We start from the raw sequence: 27747 nt of genomic DNA on the forward strand, positions 1-27747 counted from the left end.
AGCAACTTTGAAATAGAGTCTTCCAAATTTCTCATAGTCTGAAAGTAATGAGATTTGTTCCATAAAGTGATGAAATTTATGCCATAAATTATCTCTAAGAGAAGAGTGCTTCTTAAAGCAGAAACATTTCCTTGGTAGAGATCAGATTTTAAATAGTTGTTTAATAAGACGTTTTTGGAAAAGCAGTCTGCGCTATGTTCTCTCTGAAAATTTTTGCCCGTTATCAAAGAAATGGAGTGCCACGTGGGTCCAAGGCCCACTATCACTTGGACAGAAGGAAAGCCATCGATATAGTTACTGTGCTAAAACTTGGCACTTAGAATATATCCTATTAATAAAGATGCAGACATAGAGAATGGACTTGAGGACATGGGGAGGGGGAAGGGTAAGCTGGGACGAAGTGAGAGAGTGGCATGGATATATATACACTACCAAGTGTAAAACAGATAGCTAGTGGGAAGCAGCCGCATAGCACAGGGAGATCAGCACGGTGCTATGTGACCACCTAGAGGGGTGGGATAGGGAGGGTGGGAGGGAGGGAGATGCAAGAGGGAAGAGATATGGAGATATATGTATACATATAGCTGATTCACTTTGTTATACAGCAGAAGCTAACACACCATTGTAAAGCAATTATACTCCAATAAAGATGTTAAAAAAAAAGAATATATCCTATCCATTTATGTATCCATCCATTCAATCTTCAACAATATTCACAGAGGACTTTCTAGGAATCAAGTTTTGTTTCTCAGAGTATTCAGCATGTGTTTTGTTGGACTTTGTACTTTAACTCATCCTTTAGGAAAAAGGACATGTTTAAAATCAGGGCAGGACAGGAATAGAAATGCAGACATAGAGAACGGACGTGTGGACACAGGGTGGGAAGAGGAGGGTGGGATGAACTCGCAGATTAGGTTTGACATCAATACACTACCATGTGTAAAATAGCTAGCTAGTGGGAACCTGCTGGATAGCACAGGGAGCTCAGCTCAGTGCTCTGTGATGACCTAGATGGGTGGATGGGGTGGGGGAGGGAGGTCCAGGAAGGAGGGGATATAGGTTTACATATAGCTGATTCACTTCATTGTACGGCAGAAACTAACACAACATTGTAAAGCAACTATACTCCAATAAAAAAAAAAAAAATCAGGGCTTCTTTCTGAAAAATATTTTATAATATACTAAAATCATTTTGTTTAATAAGTAACCATTAAACTTGACACACACTATAAAATGAGGCTAGCTTTTTCTTAGACCCTTTAACAGTACCTCTACATGTATTCTCATCTTAGTTATCATGGTATTTTCTAGTGCAATAAAAGTCTGTAATCATCAACTGCTAGATAGTCTAGTCAGTGGAGTGCTTGAAGATTGACTTAACTGGTGATCCACATGATGGATATTCAAGGAATTTCAAATTACCTATAGAAAGTAAGTTTATTGTTCATTGCCATAATGCTGAAACCCAAATATTTATTTCCTGACTCATAATCAGAAACCTTTCCCCCTCAAAGTGCCCTTTACAACATTTAAGTAAAATGCAAACATCTTATTGAATCAGAATCCTGTCCATGTATGATAAACACAGATGAAACTGCCCAGAGGTATGGTTTAACAAATAAGAAAACATAGAATATGCATAATTAATTATGTATATGTTAACAAAGATTTCTTGAGTATCTATTATGTACTAAGATATCTTCTTGGTGCCAAGAATACAGCCAAGAACAGTATACTGTAAGGAGCTTATAAACTATGGGGAAGGCAGATAAAAATAAACAAATATAACCAAATCAATAAGGTAATTTCATAAACTGATGAGAGCACTGAATGGGCAATGTGTTGGAGAAAGATGACGGAGGAATAGTCGTGTAAGAGCTCCCCGGAGAGAGGGCATTTGAGTTGACACCTAAATGATGAGACTTCAAGAAAAGAAAATAGGTTTGTTGCCTTTCTTTTTTTTCTGAGTGATTTATAATGGTCATTTTAACCATTCACAATTACTCTTCACCTAGAGGCTTCTACTAAGAATTTTTCTTCAGTGTGTTTCTGACATGATTAATTCTATTAGTTCACAAATCTCCCTACCAAACCAAGTCCTATAAAACTTTATTGCAACCACCTCTGCAATCATATACTACTTTGAATAAGAGAAATAACCTGAATATTCTTTTAAATACAGTTGTGTGCTTCCAATTTTATATTTTTTGAATTATTTTTCAGAAAGCCATCACTAGCTAAGTATGCAAGTGAATTATAATAATAATGTTATATTTCTTACATATTTTATGTGCTTCCCAGTAACTCTGTGAGGCCGGTAATATTGTTATTCTTTTGTTTTATAAATTAAGAAACTAATGCACAGAAAGGCTATGTAATTTTCCCAAGATTCACAACCAAAGTAAAGCATCTGAGACTTGAACTCAAGTCCTAAGGCTATAGAGAACTTGCTTTTAACCATGATACCACAGCCACTGAAACGAAGCCAACAAAATGAAAAATTTTTTTCAGTTTTTCCTAATTTAGAATTCCTTAACTTGTAAGAATGTTATCTTAAACCCTACCAAATTAAAATAGTAAGCTGAACACTGCCATGTCCCTTGTCACTCTGAGGTTTGAGTTTGTATAACAAACCTTACAGACTGTGGCCATTTCCTCCCAGGCACCCTACATGCAAAATGCCAGTCACAGCCATCACATAAATAACAATGCCACGAGGTATTACTGTGTGGACCAAACATCCAGCCTCTCCTCAGGTATGGATAAGTAAGTCTCATTGTATTCAGAGTACAAGATAAGGGTGTATTTTCTATAAACATCTGGAAACTTCCTTGCAACCAGTCTCCAATAACACGTTCTAATAATCCTATGTTAACGCTTGATGACCCCATTAGATTCCAAATTCTCACAAAGAACATATTTGATTGTTTTTCTGGAGTTATTCAGTCACTCTGCTAATCTAAATTACTAGTTCTCAGGCTACTTTTTTGCATTTTTAAATTGCAGAGCATTCTACTGTTTCCTGGATTCTGGGATTCTGGAATTCCAGTTCTTTTAGAATTCTCAAAAGTCACAGTCAGTGGCATTGGGATTTCAGCTTCAAGGTCTTCAGAAGTGAACCATAGTTTAAAGGATGTGTATTGCCATGTTTCCATTCTAATACCAAGGAGGAAGATTTGAATTCTAGTCACCTAAACCAATATTTTAGAAAGAGCCCCATTTTATTCTATTAATTTTAAAATAAATATATATCTAGCAGGAAACCCCTTGAACTTTAGGAACAGCTGGGACAGCATTTGGATTTGCCATGCAAATATATTCAGTGACAGGGAGAACTACAGATAAAATATACGGTTTCTGCTTAAACAGAGTCCCACGTTAGATATTCAAAAGACACTAAGCTAAAGGCATACAGATTCATAACAGACATACAATATTCAGATCATCTTATACAAACATTAACAAATAATTATTTATTTGTTAATGTTTGTATTAACATTAATAACTTGTTAACAGATTTGTTGACAAATAATTTGTTAATTATTTGTTAAATAATTAAAAAGTAATGTTAATTATTTGTTAATGTTTGTATATATATTGAATGTTACTTTATTTTTCAAAGCTTTCACTGAAATAAAATGCTCTGTGAGATTTCTTAGAAAAAGATTTTCCATGTATAAAATTTTAGGATGGTGTCGTTTAATCATCTTACTGTACTGACCAGATCTCTAACCGACAAAAGCCATGTACTGGTCATAATTTCACATGTTCGTCTAAAAAAAAAGCTAGTAAGAATAATTTTTTCTCAAGTACTTGTTCCAGTGTTCTCTGTTCCTCTCAGGATAGCTTTATTGTTTAATCTTTGGTTTTACAGGCCATATTTTCAGATTTAATCTATAGTTATCACATTGAAGAGCCTGATAAAAGGAAATTTGTAACCAGCTCAGTACTTAAGATGTAAAGATTTATTCAAAGCATCAAATCTTTCAGAGTTTTACGCTGTAAGGTGGGAAGGGTTTTTACGGTAATGCAAATAAATGTGAAGGATTTTTACAGTAATGTTAATGTCAAAGTAGCACACTGCCCACCCCTAGGAACTTCTGGCTGTATAAGCAACACCTTTTTAGAAGCACAGTGGGAAGCAGGGGTGGTAGAGGAAGTCAAGCGAGGCAAGAAAACAATGATGTGCAAGCTGGCCACTTTATGAAAGGAAAGAGACTTGGTGAGGCTGGAGAGGACAGAGGGGGCTTTAGTGTGAGGTCAGTAGATTAAATTTGATAGAGTGTTTGGAGGGGTGGAGGCGGGCACACAGAGGCTTGAGATGAGAAGAAATAGGCTGTTAACAGAGGCATTCTTTCTAAAAACAACTGAATGATAACAAAAGAGGAAATAACATGTTTCTGACAAGAGATTCTGGGCCAGGAAGAAAGAGACTGGTATATGAATAAAGCCAGGTTCAGGGAAGGATTGATTAGAAGTTGCCAATGGCTAGAGTGATAGCCTAATTTTTCTAATTTATGTTTGTCATTACTCAAAATCCCTTTTAAAAATCTGGCATCCTTTTATCACTAAGCCTTATAGTCTTAGTTCTTCCTCAGAGTATTTCTCAGGACTCCAGTGTATACACATCCAGCCTCCACTGATTTCAGGCAGAGGCCCTGGAGTCTTTACTGGACCACTATCTGTTATTGCTTCTCCCGGATAACTACCATGAGTGTAGCTACCAGGTTACAAGACTTGAAGATGCCAAAGTGCCCAAGAACATGAGCCTCATGGCAACCTAACTTCAGCCTATTACAGTTTTCTACGAACTCACATTTGCAAAAAGTTTAAAAGCTCTACAGCTCCATAATAATCTATGCACTAACTACCCTAGTTAGTGAAATTCTCTTTAACAGGAAGTATCTATCCTCTATAAATCAATCATTCAGCTGCTAATGGTTATTCCTATGGATCTGGTCTGCCTGAAGAAGTGTACAACACATTGGACAATAAACTACTCATATGGGAGTACACAGAATAGGCATACTTGCTATCACGTGGCAGCACCATATAGCAGTTAGGATGCCTAGATTCAAATCCGGCCCTTGCTCCTACTGCCTACAGGATCTGGGAAAGCTACTGAACCTCTCTCAAGACTATTTCCTTATCTGTGAGATGGAGATAATAACAAATCTTCTTTCATAGGGTTATTATGAAAAATAAGTAAGTTGATATAAGTAAATTGCTCTAGCATGATACCCAGTAGTTAACAATGTTCAAAAACACTGTTTGAGTCAGAATGGTGTTCTTCCTCAGTCTGTGATGGGAATCTAATAATCCAACAGATCTTTCTCAAGGACCACAGGTACTTAGAGGTAGACATTTTGCATTGGAAAATCTAGGGGCTCTTTGGGATTTTTAGTGCCAAAATCAGTCCACTAGATTGCATAGATCAGCCCCTCCTTCAGCAAGAAGGGAAACAGCAAGCACAATCACAGCTGTGGAAGAGCAAGGTGCAGAAACAATATTAGCCACTCCCTTTTTCTCTCATGTTAGCAATAAATGCAGGCCAAGTCCTTGCTGTACTTCAGAAGCCTGGGCAAAAATATTTCTTTGCAACTAATCAAGAACAGGGAGACACCTCTGACAATTTTGCTTGGGAATTTAAGATATCACAATGGGACTTGCAAAATAAGAGGCAGTATAGCAGCTTGAATATCCATCTCTCACGCTGTTTCCTCACTCAAAATTTCCTTCATCAAATAATGTGTTGTGGTAACAAATCTTTTCCTTAATTTACTGAGGTTTTCAGTGGAGGGAGCTTCAGGAAACTTCCCGCCCTTGGGATGATCCAGTAGATTTTTCTGGAATACTTAACACAACTCAACCACATGGTAAAGAGCTTAACTGTACTCTGCAATAAACTTACTGACCATGCTAAGAAATAGCAATATTTCTTCCACAGAGTCTATGGCTAATTCTCTTGTTTCTACTAAATTTGAAAGTAAAATAGTTCATTGAAAGCTAGACCATCATTCTTCAAGCAGAAAGAGAAAATTAATTTAAAAATAATTAGTTTGAAAGGCTTCCACTCTCACAGACCACCTGAGTCAAGAAATATTGATATTACCCAAACTGCCAAGTTCATGAAGAAACAAGAGCTGGCAGGCATTATGGACAGTAGTCACTGAGATAAAGGCTGTGGACTTTAATTAACACAATTTTGAAGTGAGGCACTGTGGCACTGTGGCACAGAATTGGAGACAGAATTTTCCAGGAACAAATGGCTTGTTTTGAGAAGTATAGACCTGTATAACTGCTGAGACCTCTAAGTTTTCATTCCAGAATTCTCAATTTCTGTTTTATGAGAAGGGAAACCTAGAAAGTATAAAGGATGAGATAGTCACAGAGTGGCCACTGCTTTAGATTATTTGTGGTATAGAAAGTTTCTAGAAAGGAAACACAAAACCCCAAACTCATTCTTGGTTGGTAAGTACTGTGAAGACAAAAATTTTCTGCTTTTTAATTTTTTTCTCTAAATTAATCACTGTTCAATTCCATTTTTAGAGTCTCTGACTCTTAAATAGTGACTTTTTAAGTCAATCAATTTTAGTCCATTCATAAAAGCAAGCAGGCAAGATGAAAGGTATTCACTAAATCTTTCAAGAGGCAGTACCTGGATGTTTGGATCCCAAATGCAATCTCCTCTAAAATTCACAACGGAAAAAAATGCCCTTTAGAGTCTAGGTTAGCTTGAAAAGGAGTTTCTACCAAGGGTACAGATCTCCATTTACTATTTTCTTGTTTCTCAGTAAAATAGGAAATAAATTTTCTTTCTTAGGAAATAAAATGAAAAATGGCAAAAACTTATTTCACATGCTCCAGTGTCATTCCTGTTTCCCAGAGGAAGGCAGAGCAATAAATGCATCTGGAAACCAAACCAGGAGGTGACATATTTGTTGTCCAAACCTTTCTTTGAAAAGTAGGAACATAAGACATAAGAAAAGTCATGCATGAGCACTCTGGTTGCTCATGGCAACCTGAGCTGCACATGGCAACCCACCTTTGCTTGGATGTCCAGGTGGCCTTCCATGGGGGAAGAGTGATCATACACATGGTAAATGGAGTTAATACAGTAAAGCCAAATAAACACTGATGTTTTGTCTTCTGACAGCATATGAATGTGCAAGCATTAAGTTATAGGAGAAAAGGGGCTAATTTTAGATTTGTTCCTAGCCCTCTCCATGTGAATGGTGTCGCTGTGAGCCCAGCAATGAAGTTCACTGTGTTGTAGCAGACTGCGCAGTTCCTGAGTGTGTCAACCCAGTCTATGAACCAGAACAATGTTGTCCTGTCTGCAAAAATGGTAAGACCGTACTGCATTAGCTTTCAAAGAGGGGTTAGTGCAAAATACAGATATTCCACCACTGCACACCATTCAGTGCAAAAGCCCTCTAAGATCTGCCTGTGGTTTTGCAATGTGGGCATGGCCAATTAATATTTTTATCCCATCTTAAAGTGAAAATAAGCCAGCAATGGGTGAATCGTGAAGCTTTCCATCTGGAGAATTTAAGCTCTTATAAGCTGACTTTGTTGTGGTCCCTATTATTTATTGTTGATCTATACGGAGAATTTTGGAAAGAACGCAGTACCATCTTTTTATAGTGACTGAACTTCTCTCTTGGGGAGGCTATGAAGCAGTTCCTAGTGCATAACCCAGGACAGAGAGTAGGATAAATGCCAGGTATTTTGCTTTGGGCATAGATAAGACTTTAGGCTTAAAGTTATCAAAGAATTACAGAACTCAATTACTCATACACTTAAGTTGAAGTAAGGAAGACTAGAAAGTTTATGGCTTTTATTCTAGGTTTTTAATACAACGGAAATCTGCTCTCAGAGTAATTGCTATAGAGGGGAACTTGGCTTATAAGTTTATGGGTTCCTTTTGGCCCTCATAGGATGGAGAGGTTGAAATGACTATGGCATGCCAATCACCCAAAATCCAGGTGAGGCTGCAGAGAAGACAATGCAATGCCATTAACCCAGGACAGCATATCAGCAAAGCCAAAATCACACTCTTGCTACTGGTCATATACCAACCAAAAAATAAAGCTTCCCTGTGTAACATTCCACAAATGCCCCCACTTGGCATTAATATATGCTTGAAAAAGGAGTTCTAGCTCTTAATTAAGCTGAGGTCACTGTAATGCTGAATCCCTATGCCCTTCCTTGAATTAGCAGCTCTCATCTTCTCTATTACACATTTTTTTTGTCCAGAATTTGGCATTATGTGAGGTCACCTACTAATCTTTTTCTCTTGCAGAATTATAATTTGTGAAAAGAGGTATCAGGTTATTTAGCCAAAGAAAAAACACAAGCAACTCTGATTGTTTTTATAATACTTGTAGTGTTTTGGTATCTTCTCAAATGACTTATAAAGAACCCTTATGACATTTCTTCAGGCACAGTTTTTATTCTTTCTGATTGTGTAAATCTCTTGAGTCTAATATTACTGCACACCTGGCTTCTCTTTTTCTTCTCATCCCTCTCATCCAACTGACGTGTGTCATAGTGCCCATCTCTCTGACTTAGAAGGTGGAGATAAATATCCTCCTGAAGTTCAAGCCGATCTAATATATGCAAAGATATCAAATTTAAGACTTTATATTTTTAAAAGGATATTGAAGAAACTGGAAAAGATACAGGGAAGAAAAATAAGATGATTTAATGGTTGAAAAATAGGACCTATGAGGACAGACTGAAGGAGTTTGCATAATTTGTCCTAGAAAAGAGAAGGCTCCAGGGAGACCTGTCATAAAGTATATGAATGGTTAGTCTAAAGTAGAAGAGCACCTGTTATTTTTCATTTTCTCCAAGGACAGAAGGAAGAAAAAATCAGCTACCTAATCAATCTTTAAAACTAGGATTGACAAGTCTTTGACTAAAGACCGTTTTTTTCTAGAAGCAACTGTCTAAACAGGTCCTTGAGGATCTTGTCTTCCCTGGAAGGCCCTGGTTGGCTATGTTACACATTTAGGGTAAACAAAACTATACTGAAAGTTAAAAACTCTCATCTGGACATACTCAGAATACTCAGAGAATTAAAGCATGCTAGACTGTATATTTAGAATACAGGTTTTACACATGCATCTGCCACGTTATCCTAGGTACTCCCCACCCAAACCAACAGTACATCCAGAGTTGATGTCTGTGTCAAATGTTAAATCAGCCACTACAAACTAGTTACACTGAATTTTATGTCACCCAAGATTATCCTATTTCTGTCACATGCCAGAGTAGAAATCTGTCCTAGAATGAAACTCTCTTTGTACAAAAATATATAATGAATGAACTTTAATTGTTCGATTAATTAGGTAATTAATTAGTAACCCATTAGTACTCCTGAAAAACATATGTTGAGAGAACAAAATATATTAGTTAGGTTTTCCAATTTTTTGTTCATGAAGCACTACAAAACAACCACTTCTGTTCCCTTTTGCCATTTCCAAGCAAACTTTTTTCTTTTTTAAATAAGGAAAATTAACCTGAATTAAAATTAGCCCAAAGACTAATTCTGAATTTAATATAACATTATGACATGTTATCTTTTTTATTATTAAATGCCACTAATTCGTCACTTATGCCCCAAAAGTAAAGTATAATCATTGTCAAAGAAGAGCATATTGAGGACTGCTGGAGAATCCTTATGACCACGTACCAGTATTTTTGAGTGAACAGACCGAGCCCCAATGCTTGCTGACTCTCATTCTTAGTTCAGAAAACAGAAACAGATGACCTATGTGCAGAAGAGCCAGGTGGGAAACAGATGTTTACTCTGACAGAATATAACTAGAACAATTTCTTAAATTTCCAACACACGATAAGACTATCTTATTCTAAATGACAAGATTCATTTGCCCAGTATAGTGTAAACTATTTTTAAAGTATTGTACTATTTTCTTAGATTTTGAAAAACAAACAACAAGAAGATAAACATCTACCCTCAGGATTCAAGGTAGAGGCAATAGATCCTAGTTTGTAAACAGTCCTATAATATTTTCTGTATTTTCTTAAATCTTCATAAATGTTGAAAACATTTAGTTTGCACAAATGCAGACTATCTTGGCTGCCAAACTCTTTCTTCATACTAAGATTGATTTTTCCGCCTTCCTGAATTATAACTTGCCAAGAGCAAGAGACATTAAAGATATAAAATGAAAGTTTAAAGCAATAGAATGTACCACAAACAGTATTCAGCTAATATCAAAATCTTTGTTCTCAGATTAGAGCAAGAAAAAAAAAGGAAGTACAATGATATATATGTAGGTATATGAAGTTTTCCCAGAAAACAGTTGTTTACCAATAAAAATGTAACAATTGCCCTTACAAATAAATATTTTTAATATTATAAAGTGCAAGGTAATCTGATCCCTAGATAAATAATGATAACCTCTTTATTCTCTATAATATAATTTGTAAGAATAAATATAAAGACTTATACTTCTAAAATTTTTCTCTAATGATGTAAAAAAAAAAAGAAAGAAAACTTTTAAATTCTTGGTCTCAATGGTTACCTCAAGCAAGATTTTCCAGTGGTTATCAATAAATATAGCCAAGCCATTAAAAATACTCCATTCTTATTAAAGTTAGTTTAGCACCAAGAAAAGTCTATTAATTTAGTCTGAATAAAATACAATAGAAACGTTAAGGAAAGATGTGAATGGCTGGGCATACACAAAACAGGAGGAGAAGGAGGAAAGTAATTTTTTATTTGGGGAGGATTATGGTGATTGATATAGGAATTTATTGTTTTAAACAATTTTATTAAGCATCTGCTTCTCCCTTCTCTATATATCTCCATGAGCTAGCAATCCAAATGCCTTCCTGAAAGATCTAACATTTCTAGATTGTTTTTCTTCCTCCAAGATTGAGTTACTTTGGCCTATCTTTCAGCTCCAGTCCTTTCCATGGGAATTAATATTCTTTATGTTTTTTTGTTTTTATAATATGAAAAATAGATTAGCACAGCACCTACTTAAAGAAAATATATCTATTTTGGAGTGTCATGTAAATATTTGAAATATTCGGTAACTGACCCTTCATTTAACTAGTGAAGTATTTGATCATTAGATCATCCAAATGACTAACTGCATTTTTTTTTTACATTTCATCTGTCAGTATGTCAGTGAGTTCTCTGTTTTCATTGAAATATATAGTCAGTCATTATTCATGGTTTGGAAAAAAAGTCACTTCATGAAAAATTGAAATAGAGAGGAACCACCCACAAAATCCTCCATGCACATTAAGTGAGGAGTTTTCATATCCTTTTCAACTAAACTGAAGGTGTCATAAGCCCTGTTCAAATATTTAATTTCATATCCCTTACTCTCTTCCAGTTTAGTAGTGATACAAATAAAGAAGGAAATAGACTAGCCAAAAGGTAAATGGAAAGAAGACAGCAAAGGGATGGGAAGTGCACAAATAAGAGAGAGGACTTTAGAGCCATCCAACGCCTTCTAAAGGTGCTTGGGTAAAACGCTGCTTTGTGTTGACACATATAATATACAAAGAGCCCCTTGAAATAAATAAGAGAGAAAAATAATTCCACAGGGAAGAAAATAGGAAAAGGGTATACAAAGAAAATTCAGAGAAGAAAACCAAATGTCTAATAAATATATGAAAATATGCTTAACCTCACAAGGGATCAGGGTGATAGAAATTCAAACAATGTGATACTAATATTGCATTGATAATAATTTGAGATTGATGATACCTCAAATCAGCAAAGATACTAAGAGTTGAGAAGATGTTGGAACAACTTTTAAGAAATTTGAAGTCAGCAGTTCTACTTTTTGTACTTTGTCCCACATTCATGCACTAAATTTCCACTGCATTTTAAGAGCATAAAGGTCAGAGAAATGTAATAGTACTTCAATGGAGTAGTGAAAATATATTGCAGCCTTTGAAAAGATCCTACTAACATTTTTCACTGCTGTGTAAAATAAGCAAGAAGTGTATATTAGACTACAAATATTTTATACATAATATAGTAATGTGTTCTATATATAATTTGTACATTTTAAGTGATATGTAAGACATTTTTATTTTTAACTGATATATAATTTTAAATAGATATTACATTTACATGCACATAGGAAAAGAGCCAAGTGTGGATACACAATAGAATATTAACAATGATTCAATGATTACTTTTAGGGAATAAAAGAGTGAAGGTAAAAGTAGGGGAGACAAGAGTTAATCTCTTTAAAATATTAAATCTTTACAGGTTGATAATAAAAACAGCAGAAAAGTACACAGGCAGTTCGCAAACAAAATACAAATGTTCAAAAAATATAAAAATTATTCAACCTCACTAACAAATTTGCTTTTTATTGTTTAAACCCTTCTTTATTATGTTTGTATGTAGCATAGGGAAAGTTCTGTAAGAACACACGCCAAATTTTTAACAGTGATCCAGTGATCAGAAGAGTAATTAAAGAGTAGAAGTGAGAAGGTAGAAGCCGAGAACTTTGACTTTTTATTTCATGGGCCTCTTTACTGAATGAATTTTCAAAAAACTATTTTTTATAAGTTAAAAGGTTTTACCAAACCTTTAAAGAAAAGATAATTCTAATGTCATTTAAACTCTTCCAGAGGAGAGACAAGAACAGTTTTTTTCTGAAGTACAATACTGATACAAACCAAAGATTACAAACTAAGAAAAAGTAATGGGGATCTATTAAAATACAAAATCCCCGATCATATATTACATCACCCAATGGGTCTAGAGCAGCATTCTTCAATCAATCACATGAACCCTCTGCCACAAAATATATGATAATTATACTAAGGAGATGGAATAAATATAGAGTCTCCCATCGTCTCAGGTCAGGTTTTAATCTCAGCTGAGTTTTGGTATCAAAATTGTGAAAAAATGTTGGGTTTTCAGAGACTGTGGGAAAGGGATTGTATATTTGTGTTAGCAAACAGAATTTAGCAGTAGGTTAAAATAATTGTGCATTCTGACAAAGTGGAGTTTACAAAGAGAGTTCAAAATTAGGAACTCTATATTAATAGAATTTATCCTATTACTAAATGCAAGAGAAAATCATATTATTTCTATATAAATATACACACACATATATATAAAGATGACTAAAACTCTTGATAAAATAAGACTAAGTGGATATAAAATATATTTACCTCAGCCCCAAAGACAGAATCATGCTTAATAGGTACACGTTAAAGGCATTCTTGATAAAGTCAGGAACAAGACAAGGCTGTCCACTATTATTCAAAATTTCAGATTGTAGATATGAACTAGCTAGTATAATTAGAAAAGAAAGAATTCAGAGGAGAAAAATTGGGAGCCAAAACTACTACCATTTGCATATTATATGAGAGTATACTTGAAAAACCCAAGACTATAGACTAAAAACTGCTATAACAAAAATTTAGTAATATAGCAGAGTACAAAATGAGAATACAGAGCTCTCTCTCTCTCTCTCTATATATATATATATATGTATAGGTACGTATATTATGAAAATAAAATTGTGGCACTGGTACATGATGCAGAGATATCAATGGAATATAAGAAACTTCATAAACAGACTTAACATACATATGAAAATTGATACATGATAGATAAAATAGCATTTCAAATCAATGGGGGAAAGTTAATTTGTAGAAGAAATGGTGTTGGGACAACTGGATAGTTGTCTGAAAAAAATAATTTTAAAGTCCTACATTATTTCATAATTCAAGAAAACTTTCAATTCAACAGATTAAATATAAGCTATTTTCCCAAACAGTACAAGAAGAAAACCTAGACATTTGATTTTTAATCCTGAAGTGGCTAGATTTTAAAAACAAACAAAAAAATCTCCACAAAGCAAACAAAACACCACTGTAAACAAATAAAAAACTAAGGGAAAAATAATCTTATATCGCAAAGGGTTAATGTCTCTCATAGATAAAGATCTCTTTGAAACTAATAAGGAAAAAGATCAACAACTCAATCTTAAAAATGGGCAAAGGACTTCAAAATTTACTGCACAAAAAACAAAATCTCCTAAAACATACAAAAAATTGCTAAAAGGAAAATGCAAATTAAAATTTGATGCCAGTTTTTTATTTATGGATTGGCCAAATATCCTATAATTTAATAATCTACTTTGTTGTTGATACCTGTGGTAAAACAGGCAGTCTTTCACATCACTGGTAAATGTATGAATTGGTACAATTCCCGTGGAAGGAAATTTGACAATATATGTCAAAATTGAAGTACATATATCTTTTATCTCAGCAATTCCACTTCTCTTTACAGATGTGTGAAATGACAAATAATGTTGTTCATCTTCTATGTTGTACTTCAGGTTTACTACTAATAAAGAATAATCAGAAAATTTGTAAAAAATAACTATAGATTTAAATTTCCTTTTAACATGCTATTAGTTGATAGTCAAAAAAGAGATAATTTCTTTCTTTAAATACTCAAATATTTTTATTGATTTATAATTTTATTAGCTTCTATTTACCTTTATGTTTTTCATCTCATATAATATATTTTAAACTAATTTCAAATGGCTCAAAACTGTGAAACTAATAGAAATCTACTCAGAATCAACAGATAATAGGCTACTTAAAAACATTAAAATAGATATTAATGTGTGGAGGATATATATAGAGAGAGAGAGAGAGATTAAAAAGTCACAAAACCTTACTAAGAACTATTTTCTAAAATAGTAAGTAAGGAGCCATAACTGATTTCTAAATGTGAAAACTGAAATTTGTTAGAATGCTATTTTTCTAATGATAAATGGAAATCTATCAGATTTTCCATGTAATGTAATTTTCTTCTATAAGTTGGCAAAAGTTGGAAAATTTAAATACATGAAAAAGAATGTACTTGGTGGGCTTCCCTGGTGGCACAGTGGTTGGGAATCCGCCTGCCAGTGCAGGGGACGTGGGTTCGATCCCTGGTCCGGGAAGATCTCACAGGCCACGGGGAAGCTAGGCCCGTGCGCCACAGCTAACTGCTTGAGCCCATGTGCCACAGCTACTGAAGCCCGCATGCGCCTAGAGCTGGAGCTCCGCAACAAGAGAAACCACCACAATGAGAAGCACATGCACCACAACAAAGAGTAGCCCCCGCTCACAGGAACTAGAGAAGGCCCCCGCGCAGCAACGAAGACCCAACGCAGCCAAAAATAAACAAATAAATAAATTAAAAAAAAAAAAAGAATGTACTTGGTAAGTTTGGGGAATTCAATCTACCAGATATATTAAAATAATATGTAAAGGTATAATAGTTTTAAACAGTGTGATAGTGGAACAAAAATAAATCGATAAATAGAACAGAAAATCAGAAAGTAATTCACATTTGTATCACAATTTAGCATACAATTAAGGTGACGTCCAAGTATCTGATGAAAGAATGTGTTATTCTAAAAATAAAGGTTAATCATTTTTTACAAAAGTGAAATTACATTCCTGTATTACCCATTATACAAAAGTAACTATCATTGGATTAAAGATCTAAATCTAAAAAATGAGATCATAAAGGGATTTGTTTTTAACGTAAACATTAGCTTACTCTTAGGATCAGGATGGTTTTCCTAAACATAAATGCAAATAAAGAATTTATAAAAGGAAAAATTAAAATTCAAATTAGATAACATATAATTTTATCCTTAAATTTCTTAATAAATTAACTTTGGAAAGGTAAGACGCAACAGGCACTCTCAAGCACTACTGATGAGAGTATAAACCAATATATCTTCTCTGAAAGGCAGTAAAAGTGTGTGGACTTTTGATCCAGCAATGTGGCTTCTAGAAATTGATCAAAAATAATCAGATAAGAATATAAAGATGTTATATAGAGAGGTATTTATTACAGAGTTGTTTATAATAGCAAAACCTTGGAAAACCTGAAACCTAAATATTTGACAATAAGGAGGTGTTTAAAAAACCATAGTATATCTACATGGACTAACTACTAAAAAATTATTACAAATGATGTCATGGAAAAAAAATTAAGGACATCACAAAAAACAAACAAAAAAAATGCATGTTCAGAGTATATTATTAAATTAAACTAGTAGGCCAGAAAGCACTATTTTTAAAATAATTTTGTTAAAAAGAAAATGTATGTATAGAAAAACACTGGAAGAAAATACTTCAAAATGTTAATGGCACATAACTCTGAATAGTAGTAGGCTAATGAATGATTTTTACCTTTTTTCCCTTTGCTAGCCCCTAGTTTCTAAATTACCTACAACAAATCTGCATCATCCCTGTGATTTAAAATTACTATTTAAAGGAGAAAATAGAAAAATTCTTTAAAAAGATAATGTAAAAATTTTTCTATTTTTATGATTTAATAATCAATGACGTGCCACTTATTAGAAATTGCACTGATTCCTTGTTATAATTTGTACTCCATAATTAATAAACCAACTAATAATTCTACCACTTGACTTTCAAATCCTTTAACTGTGAGATTCTTTGCAAAGAATTTGGAAAACATCATTGCCCATTTTATGTACCTATTAGGGTAATGGTTAAAATATTCACTTAAGTCTATGCATTTACATTTTCATGAAGCTATTTTGCAAACTCAGCCTTTTAAGTTTGAAAATTAGATGCAAGTCTTTCACCTTAATTTGATATTTTCTCACTTCCTCTTAGGGAGACAATTAGTAACAAATGAAACACAGACATTAAACAAACACACTGAAGATGAAAAAATTTCTGGCACTTGCACATATCCATAGGCTACAGAGCCCCTGAAATAGTTTGTGATGAAAGCATACCCTATGAAGGGCAGTTTCTAAGCCTGCATTTCATTGACTTCATAACTGAAAGTCAGAATTATCATATTCGTATAAAGTAGATGTCAAAACAGAGTAATTATAAATAGCTATTTTAATGAGCCACAATTTCCTATTGCTTTCATAAAGCTTCCTCCAAAGTATGAAAGGAAATATTTTTATTTATGTTGTCTTAAACCAACAGGATTCCCTCTCAATTCATCAGCAAATTAGATTTCAAAAAGATTATTTTACAAAGTTGACACAATGAAAATTAATGCCACGTTCATTTCCTGCTAATTGCATCTCTACTTAATTATCAGGGCCCCCCAGTCCTTCAGAAAATGAAGGGAAGAAGGCCAACATCTGCAAAAATGAGAACTTTTCTCTTTTTTCTCCTCAACATATAGAAAATGCTTCAGGACTATTTTTTCCCTATGTAATCATCTAGAATGTTGGGTCTGGTCCTCCCACAAAGCACACACTCCTAGTTGAGAAGAGACATGTTAAGAAGTAGACCTCACTCCTTTGAGTGCCACGTAGTACTTTGATGTTCCGCGCACCACCCCAAAGGGAGCCTAAGGGCCCCGAAGAAGGGTAATGCACACACATGTACTGAATGTCTCATTCTTACACATTCAGATAACCTCACAGATAATCTGGTTCAAAAACAGTAGCTTGGCAGCGGGTTGAATACATCTCCCCAAACTGCCCGTGCATTTCTATTCTTAACCCCACCTTCTCTCTTATTCTTGAGCCTCTCTTCAACTACGTTTTTATAGAATAGTGCTGACTTCTGGATTGTATACAGTAATCTCTATAAAACACCTCTGAACTGTGGATGATGGCAAAAGGGCAATTGGGATCACTAACATATTTATAGTTGGATGCCCCTCAAATGAGAAAAGGGAAATGGGAAGTTCTTGCATGCATACTTATTTTGCTTACACTAGCTTCATTTGTACAATCCTTAGGAGTTGGATTTGATTCTAAGAGTTAATTGAATGGGGTGGGGGTCTGATGGGAAAGCCAAGGCATTTGGTCTTGCCAAGTCTTATCTAAGGGAGGCTTGAGTCGTCTGCCGTGGGAGAGCCTCCCTGAGGGTAAGGCAGAGTTTCCCTTCATCCAAACCTCCTTCCTGAGGTAGGCGCGTTAGAAAGTTGCGTTCCCTCCTTTACCTCATGTCTTTGCCATGTAGAAACTCAGGCTTTTCAGATGCAGGAAAAAACATGTCCATCCACCAGCACCCCTTTTCCCCTTCACTAATTACTAATGTAAACCTTGTGCAGTCAGACAAAAACAAAACAAGGTTGCCATGCAAATTGTGTTCCTTGACCTGCTTTGAATTTGAATGTCTTCTAAAGCACTGGGCAAGATGAGCCTGGGGGGCCTCGAGGAAGGTATTGCTCTGTCTTCCTCAGAAGTTTCAGCGGTCTGAAGCAAGAGCATCTAATACACTCATCTCTGAGGCACAGATTCCCTTTTTTACAGATAAGACCAAATTTCTTGGGATTCTATATCCCACGTCACTGGTAAAGACGGGATCCAGAATTCTGGGTCCTCTTGAAAAGATCCTAACACCTCCCTGGCCAGCAGTCACAGCCTCGTCCTCATCGTCGGGCTTGAGGCACTTAGGACTGATTTCTCCCTGCTTAGCTCAGACCCCACCAGGAGCCCAGGACCACTAGGTCACCCCTCATCCCCGGGACTCTGATCTCCATATGGTGCTATGAGCTGAGAGGTAACACCCCAAGTCACCACTTTCCAGTCCTGGCCCCTGATTTTTAGTTCTCCATCACACCTACTGCCACCTGAATAGTATATATTTTACTTACTTAGTTGCTTGTCTCCCCTGCTCACAGAAGTACAAAGTTCGTGCAAAGATTTTTGTCTCTTTTGTTCACTGTTGTATTCCCACTACCTACAACACATTGTAGGTGCAAATATATGTTTGTGAATAAATGAATGAATGCACACCTGTATTGTACCTTTGGAAGAGCCAAAATTAAATAAGAAAATTGATTCTTTGAGTTCTTTTAGCTTCACTTTTGAAAAGTCTTCTATTTCACAGAGAAGAGCTTTCAAATGGAGAGCTTAGGAGGCATTGTGTGGTGGGAAGGAGGGTGCTTATCAGATTTTTTTCCTAATTAAGTTTGCTTTAATTTACCACTAGGATTAGTGGTACATACATTGATAGGAGGCGTATCAAGGTGATCTAGTAGAGACAGACTGGTTTCCAGGGGAAATTGAGTCAGCTTGATATTTTACTGCTTTATAACCTTGCTAGGGACACCTAAAGCTTCTGTTTCTTAAGAAATGACTGCATGTAATGTATGAGTCACTTCAGTGCAAAATTAATGTAATGCTTTAGCCAGTATTATCTACAATGATGTATTTCATCTAACAATAGGGATTGGACTATTTACGAGTTAAGGAAGCCTCGAGCATTGACTGAATATGGGATTTGTCAGTATTTGGTAAACAGAGTCGGAAAATGGGACTTGATATCAGGGCAGAGGGAGAACTGATTGCAGGGGATAATATTTAATTTTAGAAATCAAACTGTGCAACCGAAAAAGATATCAGAACTATGGCATAAAACAGGGACAAAGGAAACTTGCTAACCAATATCTTTTCTGGCATATAGTGATTGGGAAACTCTCTAAGGATGGCTGAGGCTGAGGTAGGAAGCCCTTGCAGTAAGACCTCTGATGTTTAAATGTAGCTCTGAGCTGCTTCAAATCAAACTATCAGAAATGTTAAACCTCTTTTTTTTTTTTTAAACCTCTTTTGAAACATATTTATGGTTGGATGCCCCTCAATTGAGAAAAAGGGAATGGGAAGTTCCTGCATGCACACTTATTTTGCTTACACTAGCTTCATTTGTACAAGGTGATGGCAAAGTGCAGCCATAAATGCTGCTGCTGGTCAGGGTAGTAACTAGCCAGGCCTGAGTCCTCTCCTCCTTTCACCCATCACTTTTATGCATTCTGCAGAAAGGTCCATAAAGCAACACACCTGCCTTCTGGAAGGCTAAGCTCAGTTCGTTTCCAACAACATTAAATAACAAAATAGTTGGCAGTGTTGTATCCAAATCTTAAAAGCCTGCTCACTCCAACTTGCTGTGTTGGGATTTAAAACAGAAGTAAGATGCAGGGCACTAGGGGCTGATGGCCTGTGTTTAAGATGTGGGATTCTCAGTGTCTGTTTTATCCTACCCGCTTTGATTTGATTTGATGATTTCTTTAAGAATGGAGATAGATGACAGTAAACAGCAGCAAAGGAAGAAAACTGCAGTGCAGAGGAGGGCCCGCGAGCCTCTCAAGCCAGGTGGATGGCAAGAAACTTAACTGGATTCTGTTTTAACTCCCAGTAAATGCAATAGTCAGATCCCTAAGCTCAGTGAAGTAATCAGCCACCATGCAATGTCATCTGAGATGTACTGAAAGCTGTTCAACCCATCAAAAGTAGTGCCCCTTCTAGCCCGCCAACGTACATGTCCACATACACATTCGTACATACTTTCATGCTCATAATCTCTTTTATTTTAAAAATTTTCATAATTAATGTCACTAAACACTTGAGAAAAATAGCTAGTACATCAGGTATTAATGACACCAATTAAGTTACATATATTTTTCTTGGGTTTATCAGATGACTAGATCATCAAACATAGGCCCAGTTAGTTTAAATGTGGGGAAGAGTAAACCCGGGATAACAGGGAGACCCTAGGAAGGTACTGGACCAGAGAAAGAGAGAACGCCTGACACAGGTGCCTTTAGGATGAGAGAGGGAGCCATGAACGCTGGGAGGTTGAAATGAACCGACATGTCTGTTGATGGTGCATGTTGAGGGAAATAGTTGCCTTTTTCATATGTTTCCTCAATGACTGATCTAATAATAATAATTAACCTAACTACTGAGAGTAGCACTAGCTTTCATTTATTGCAGGGGAGAAAACTGAGACTAAAGTATATAAATTACCGTCAGATATACAAATGGGATTTGAACCATGTTCCATCCAACTTCAAAGCCATAGTGTCTAACCAGTTGTTCTCAAAGTAGCCCTGGGCCAGCAACATCACCATTATCTAGAAACTAGTCAGATATGCACATTTCTGAGCCCATCCCAAATCTACAGAAGCAGAAATTCTGGGAGTGGGACCCAACATTCTGTGCCGTAACAAGCCTTCTAGGTGATTCTGATGCTCAAAGTTTGAGAAGCATGGACTTCTTCACAGGTGTCTGTTAGGAAGTCTGTTCTCTTTCAAATAAAGGATGTGTATGTTGGGGGAAGCTAGGGGAGTAAAAGGTGAATAATTATTAGTCAGTGGTATCGGAGACAATGTTATACCAGGACAAGAAGTGAGACAAGGCTGGAAAGGAAGGGTTAGACACAAAATGCCCTGGAGTCAAAGCAAGGGCACTTAGGGTTGGAGAGGATCCAGGAATGGTAAACCCCAATAGGGGCAAAGGCAGGTCCCCCAGGGCCTAGAAGTGATGTAGGTGGGACATACCAGGAAGATGATATTCAAGGTAAGCTGTCAAGAATGGTCACACCCAAAGAGATTTCTTAATAACAAAGCCGTGATCATTGAGAACGAAATTCAACTGATTTTTAAAGGCAGCAAGAGTCACTAAGAAAGGCACAGTAATGAAAGGAAAGGCAACGTGAGATACTGATCTACTATGAAGCGATTGTTTCAAGTAAATTATTTTCTGAATTTAAGTTATGATAACAATTAACATTTTATAAGTCATATATATATTTAAGAATATTTTAATCCCTCTAAATAGCTGTGTCAGGTCTAACTGACATAAAATGAACTCCACATTTTTTAAGTGTACAATTTGATGTTTTGACATATGTATACTTGTGAAATTATTATTATAGTTGGGAAAGTACCCATACCAGTCACTCCCAAAACTTTCCTCATGTTCCTTTGTAATCCTTCCCTTTAGCTCTTCTCTGCCCCATCCCATCCCAGGCAACCTCTGTTCTGCTTTCTGTCATTATACATAAATTTGCATTTCTTAGAACTTGGTATACATGTAATTGTTCAATATGTACTCTCTTGTCTGAATTCTTTCGTTCAGCATGATTATTTTGAAATTCATCCATGTAGCGTGTATCCTAGTTCATTCCTTCTTTATTTCCGAATGGTACTCAATTATATAGATATACCACCATATAATTTATCCATTCACTTGTTGATGGACATTGGACTGTTTCCAGTTTTTGATTATTACAAATAAAGCTGTCAAACATTCTTGCACAAGTCTTTTTATGGATATATGCTTTATTTTCTATTGTGAAAATACCTAGAAGTGGAATCCTAGATCATATGGTATGCGTATATTTCACTATTTTTTCTTTAATGCCAAACTATTTCAGAGTGGCTGTATTATTTGAAATTTCCATCAAAAATGTGTGAGAATGCCAATTCCTGTACCTGTCACCAGTGCTTGGGCTCATCAGTCCTGTTTAATTTTGGCTACTCTAATAGAAGCGTATTATTATTATTCTATTATGGTTTTAAATTGCATTTTTCTAATGGCTAGTGATGTTGAACATCTTTTCATATGCTAATTTTCCATCTATATATATGCTTTAGAGAAATGTCTGTTCAAATCATTTGACAGTTTTTTAAAGTTGGGTTTTTGTTTCTGTATTATTGAGTTTCCAGAGTTCTTTATATGTTCTAGAGACAAGTTCTTTACTAGACATATGATTTGCAAATATTTTCTTCCAGTCTGTGGTATGTCTTTTCATCCCCTTAACAGTGTCATTTGAAGAGCAAAAGTTTTTAATTATGACAAATTCCAATTTATCAGTGTTTTCTTTTATAAATTTTGCTTTTAGTGTTGTAACGAAGAAATCTTGGCCTAACCCAGAGTCAAAAGTATTTTTCCTGTTTTCTTCTAGAAATATTTTAGATTTGACATTTAGGATGATGATTCACTTTGCATTATATTGTGAATATGATGCGAGGAATTGAAGTTGTTTTTTTTTTTAATATGGATATCCAGTTGTTTTAATACCATTTGTTAAAAAGACTGTTTTTCCTCCACTGAACTGTATTTGTACATTTGCTAAAAATCAGTTGTCTATTTAAGCCTATATACATTTTCATCTATTTCTGAACTCTCCATTCTGTTCCAGTAAGGTTATTTTGGCTATTCTAGTTCCTTTGCATTTCTTTCTGAATTTTAGTATCAGTTTATCAGTTTCTACAAAAGAAAAAGTCTGTTTTGATTGGCATTATGTTGAATGTTTTACATCAATTTGAGGAGAATTGACATTTTATCAGTATTGAGTCTTCCAATTTATGAACATGATATGTCTATTTATTTAGTTCTTTAATTTCTCTCAGCAGTGTTTTGGTCAGTTTTATTCCAAAGTATTTTATTTTTTTAATGCTACTGTAGTTAGTATACATTTTTTTAAATCTTATTATTTGCTAATATATAGAAATAAAATTGATAGTTGTATATGGATTTTGGATCCTGAAACATTGTTAAACTCAATTATTAAATCTAGTTGGCTTTTTTTTTTTTTTTTGTAGATTCCATTGGAATTTCTACATAGACAAGCACGTTACCAGCAAAGACAGACAGTTCCATTCTTTTCTTACCAATCTGAATGCCTTTTAGTTCTCTTTTTCTATCTTATTACACTTGCTAGAATATCTTATACGGTATTGAATAGAAGTGCTAAAACCATACATCCTTGTGCTTTCCAGATAGGGAATAAAACTCATTCAGTCTTCCCCAATTAAATATGTTTTTACCTGTAGCTATTTCACAGATGCCTATATCAGGCTGAGGAACTCCCTTTCTATTCCTACTTTGCCAAGAGATTTTATCAGGGATGGAGACTGAGTTTGGTTAAGAGTTTTTCAGTATCTATAGAGATGATCATGTGATTTTCTTTTATAATTATAAATATAGTGAATTACATTGATTATTTTTAAATATTAAGCCAACCTTCCATTTCTAACATAAACTTCATTTGGTCATGAAGTACTATCCTTTTTAAATGTTGTTGGATTTTATTTGCTAAATTTGTGTTTAAATTTTTTTTATATAAGTTTATGAGGCATATTAATCGGTAGATTTCTGTCCTTATAATGTCTTTGTTAGGTTTGGGTATCAACGTATTGCTGATCACATAGAAGTAAGGAAAATAGTCTCTCTTTTTAATTTTCTGGAAAAGTTTGTGTAGAATTAGTATTAATTTTCCCTTATATGTTTGGCAGAATTCACCAATGACTTATGAAGTTTTATGAGCTGCAGGTTTCTCTGTGGAAAAGTTTTTAACACAAATTTATTTAATAGATGTAGGGTGATTGGGTTATTTCATCTTGAGTTATCATTGGAAATGTGTGCCTTCAAGGAATATACCATTTCATCTAAGTTTCTGAATTTGTAATCATAAAATTGTTAATATTCCTTTAGAATTCTTTAATATCTTCAAATTCTGTAGGTATTTCTTCTTTCTTATTTCTGATATTGATAATTTATCCTTTCTACTTTTTTTCTGATTAGTCTAGTTAAATGTTTATCAATTTTATTTTCTCAAAAAACCAACTTTGGGGTTCATTGATTTTCTCTAATATTTCCTCTCTTATATTTCATTGATATCTGTTCTACTCATTGTTTCCTTTCTTCTACTTACTTTGGGTTTAATTTGCTCTTCTTTTTCTAATTTCTTAAGGTAGGATCTGACATAGTAAATTTGATACCTTTCTCCTTTCCTAATATAGGTTTCTATAAACACGCCAAGCTCTACTTCAGCATCACCTGCCAATTTTCATATGTTGTGTTCACACATTTATTAAATTTAGAATACTTCCTGATGTTCTTTTTAATTTTTTCTCTGAATCATAGGTTATCTAGAATGTGTTAATTTGTTTCCAAATATTGGATATTTCCCAGGAATCTATGTTATTGATTTCAGATTTAATTTCACACAGATGAAAGAACATGTGTTTATTACTCAATTTTTTTAATTTTTAATGAGACCTGATTTATGGCCAAGAATACATTCTATCTTGGAAATATTCCATGTGTGCCTGTAAAGAATATATATTCTGCTGTTTTTGAGTATGGATTCTAGCTATTAATTAAGCCAAGTTGATTAATAGTGTTAAGTCTTTCATGCTCTTATTGCTATTCTGTCTAGTTTGTTCTATTAATTATTGAGAGAGGGGTATTGAAACCTCTGACTATACTTGGACTTGTCTATTTCTTCTAGCAGTTTTATCAGCTTTGTTACATATACTTTGAAACTTTTATTATGTGTATCAATATTTAGGATTTATTATGACTTCTTCATAAATAGACTTCTACTTATTAAATGACGTTCTTCATGCCTTTATATTCTTTGCTCAGTAATCTACTTTGTGCTGACATTAATATAGCTTATCCAGCTTCCTTTTGTTTAGTGTTAGATGCTGTGTCTTGTTCTGTCATTCTACTTTTATCTATTTCTGTTTGTATATTTGAAGTCCTTTTCTTGTAAGCAGAATAAGATTGGGTGTTGCTTTTTAATCCAATCTGATCATCATTAGTGGTCTATAGAATTCTTGGTTGATGAGTTTGCGGTGTTTTTTTTCCAGTACTTTGAAGATGTTGCTCCACTGTATTTTCCCTTGCATTTTTTGTTCGGACAAGCTGTCAGCTGTTATCTTTATTCCTGTGAACATGTTTCCCTCCAACCTCACCCCCTCACCACTTTTAAGATTTTCTCTTTACCACTGTTTTTGTGCAATGTGATTATTATATATCTCGACATAGTTTTCTTAGTGTTTCTTATGCCTGTGCTTCAATAACTTCTCTGGATTTATAGTTTCATCCAAATTTGGAAAAATTTCAGCCTTTATTTCTTCAAATATTTTTTTTCTGTCCCTTACCTTTGGGAACCCGAATTAAACATGTATTAGGCTGCCAAAAATTGTTTCACACATCATGCTCTATTCACCTTTTCTGATTCTCCATTCTGTTTGATTTTCATTTTGTATAGCTTCTACTGTTATGTCTTAAAACTTACTAATCTTTTCTTCTGCATTATCTAATCTGACAATAACCGTATCTAGTATATTCACACTTCGTACTTTTCATCTCTAGACGGTAGATTTTTTTGTTGTTGGTTTTGGATTTGCATTCCTGGCTTCAACTTTTTTTTTTTTAAATATATGGAAAAAAGTTATAACTTATTTTTTCCTGCTTATTCTAATATGTGTTAGTTCTAGATCCTTTTCGTTTTTCTATCTCTTGTTATTGAAATGTCAGACATTGTAAATTTTACTTTGTTAAGTGCTGGACATTTTGCATTTCTATAAATATTTTTGAGATTTGCTGCAGTACAAAGTTAAGTTACTTGGAAATATTTTCTTCCTTTTACATCTGGCTTTTAAGAATTGTTCAGCAGGACTAGAACGGTGCTTAGTCCAGGACTAATTATTTCCCTACTAAGGTAAAAATTATTGACTACTGGTCTCAATACCCTGCTAATTCAGTCTGGCTGGTGGGGATGGTACTTTTCCCAGCCCTACTCCCTCTGTTAGTTCTTTCCCTGCCTTGGGTAGTTTCCTCACATGCATATGCTGATCAGTACTCAGCTGAATGCTTGAGGGAAACCATCTGCAGGTCTCTGGAGTTGTGTCTCTGGGCAGCTGTCCCCTCACCAGTACTCTGTCCTGCAAACTCAAGGTGCCTTGGTCTCCACAAAACCTTAGCTCTGTTTCCTCAACACTGGGAGTCACCTGGGTTTCACTACCCAACACTATGAACTAGAAACTCCCAAGGCAGAAACATAGGGCAATCATAGAACTCCCCTTATTTGCTTCTCTTTTATCAGGGGTAACTGTCCTTCTTTGCCCAATATCCAGTGTCTTGAAAATGACTGTTTCACATATTGTATTTGTTTTTCATGATTTCTAGTGGGGGTGTAAATCTTCTCAATTACTCTACCTTGGACATAACTGGAAGAGCATAGTTTAATTTCATAACTTGTATTTTTCAACAGAGACCCACGCTTGTACAATCTCTACCTGTCACAACAGTGCTGAGCAATTCATAGTTAAACAAATTAAAATAGCAATATCCATTGCCCTCTTAATAACTGCCAAATGGTTGTCACTCAATAAGTAATGAGTACCTACTACGTCTTAGCCATTTTGCTAGATAGTTTACACTAATTATTTCTATTCCTAATAACACATTATGACGTTTTACCTCTCTTTTTATTTTACCTCTTATGTAAATGAGGGAAATTAGGTTTAGGGATGTGAAATAATGCGCCAGATACCCAGTAAGTGATGTATTTAGCTTTCAAATTCAGATGATTCTGATTCCAAGGACTTTTCACTTTCCGTAGTGCTGTGGTTATTATTTACCATAAAATAGAAATAGGACATTTAATAATGGATTATCTAATTGTGCTTTCCAGCTGAGGATATTAAAACATTTCTAACTTACCACCTTAAAAGATTTAGCTGACTAGTAGAATTTTAAAAGAGATTTTCTGTAGATCAGCAGGGAAAGAAAATTTATATTGCAAGAATGAAAGTGATAAAATGAAAAGAATATAAAGTGGGTAATTTTGTTACTCAGATTAATGCCAAACACTAAGAACAAGAATTTGTAGTAGAAGAGAAGGAGGCCCAGAGATTCAGAAATCTGAAGGAAGCCTCAGAAGAGGAAACTGCTCCATTTGACAAACCACCAGAGTACATGGTTGCTGACTCAGCAATAAAACTGTTGGACTTTTTAGAAGCTGTATTATTTTGGTGGCTTACAAACCCCGTCTTAGATGTTGAAGATATGAGCTTTTTAAAACTTAATATTACCAAGTTAAACTTCGTTAAAGGTATCCAATTTTTTCTGACTTAAAAGTATTACCAAAGAATCATGTTCTTTTTATTGAAAGACACTCTCAGATCTTGGT

At 34.8% G+C, this 27747-nt stretch overlaps 1 protein-coding gene across 1 annotated transcript in view; it reads left to right on the forward strand.

Annotated features, from left to right (window-relative positions):
- The window catches only part of VWC2L (von Willebrand factor C domain containing 2 like), a gene marked incomplete at its 5' end in the record, with an annotated part of 31992 nt that extends 15695 nt beyond the window's left edge, over positions 1-16297 (forward strand). The window contains one exon of the mRNA XM_082467502.1: positions 7219-16297. Coding sequence (XP_082323628.1) covers positions 7219-7368 — 150 coding nt within the window. The 3' untranslated portion in view covers positions 7369-16297. The remainder of the gene's footprint in view (positions 1-7218) is intronic.
- Positions 16298-27747: the final 11450 nt, after the last annotated feature.

Source organism: Balaenoptera physalus (genome assembly GCF_965194825.1).
Source record: "Balaenoptera physalus genome assembly, chromosome: 6".
In the NCBI taxonomy this organism is placed as follows: Eukaryota; Metazoa; Chordata; class Mammalia; order Artiodactyla; family Balaenopteridae; genus Balaenoptera; species Balaenoptera physalus.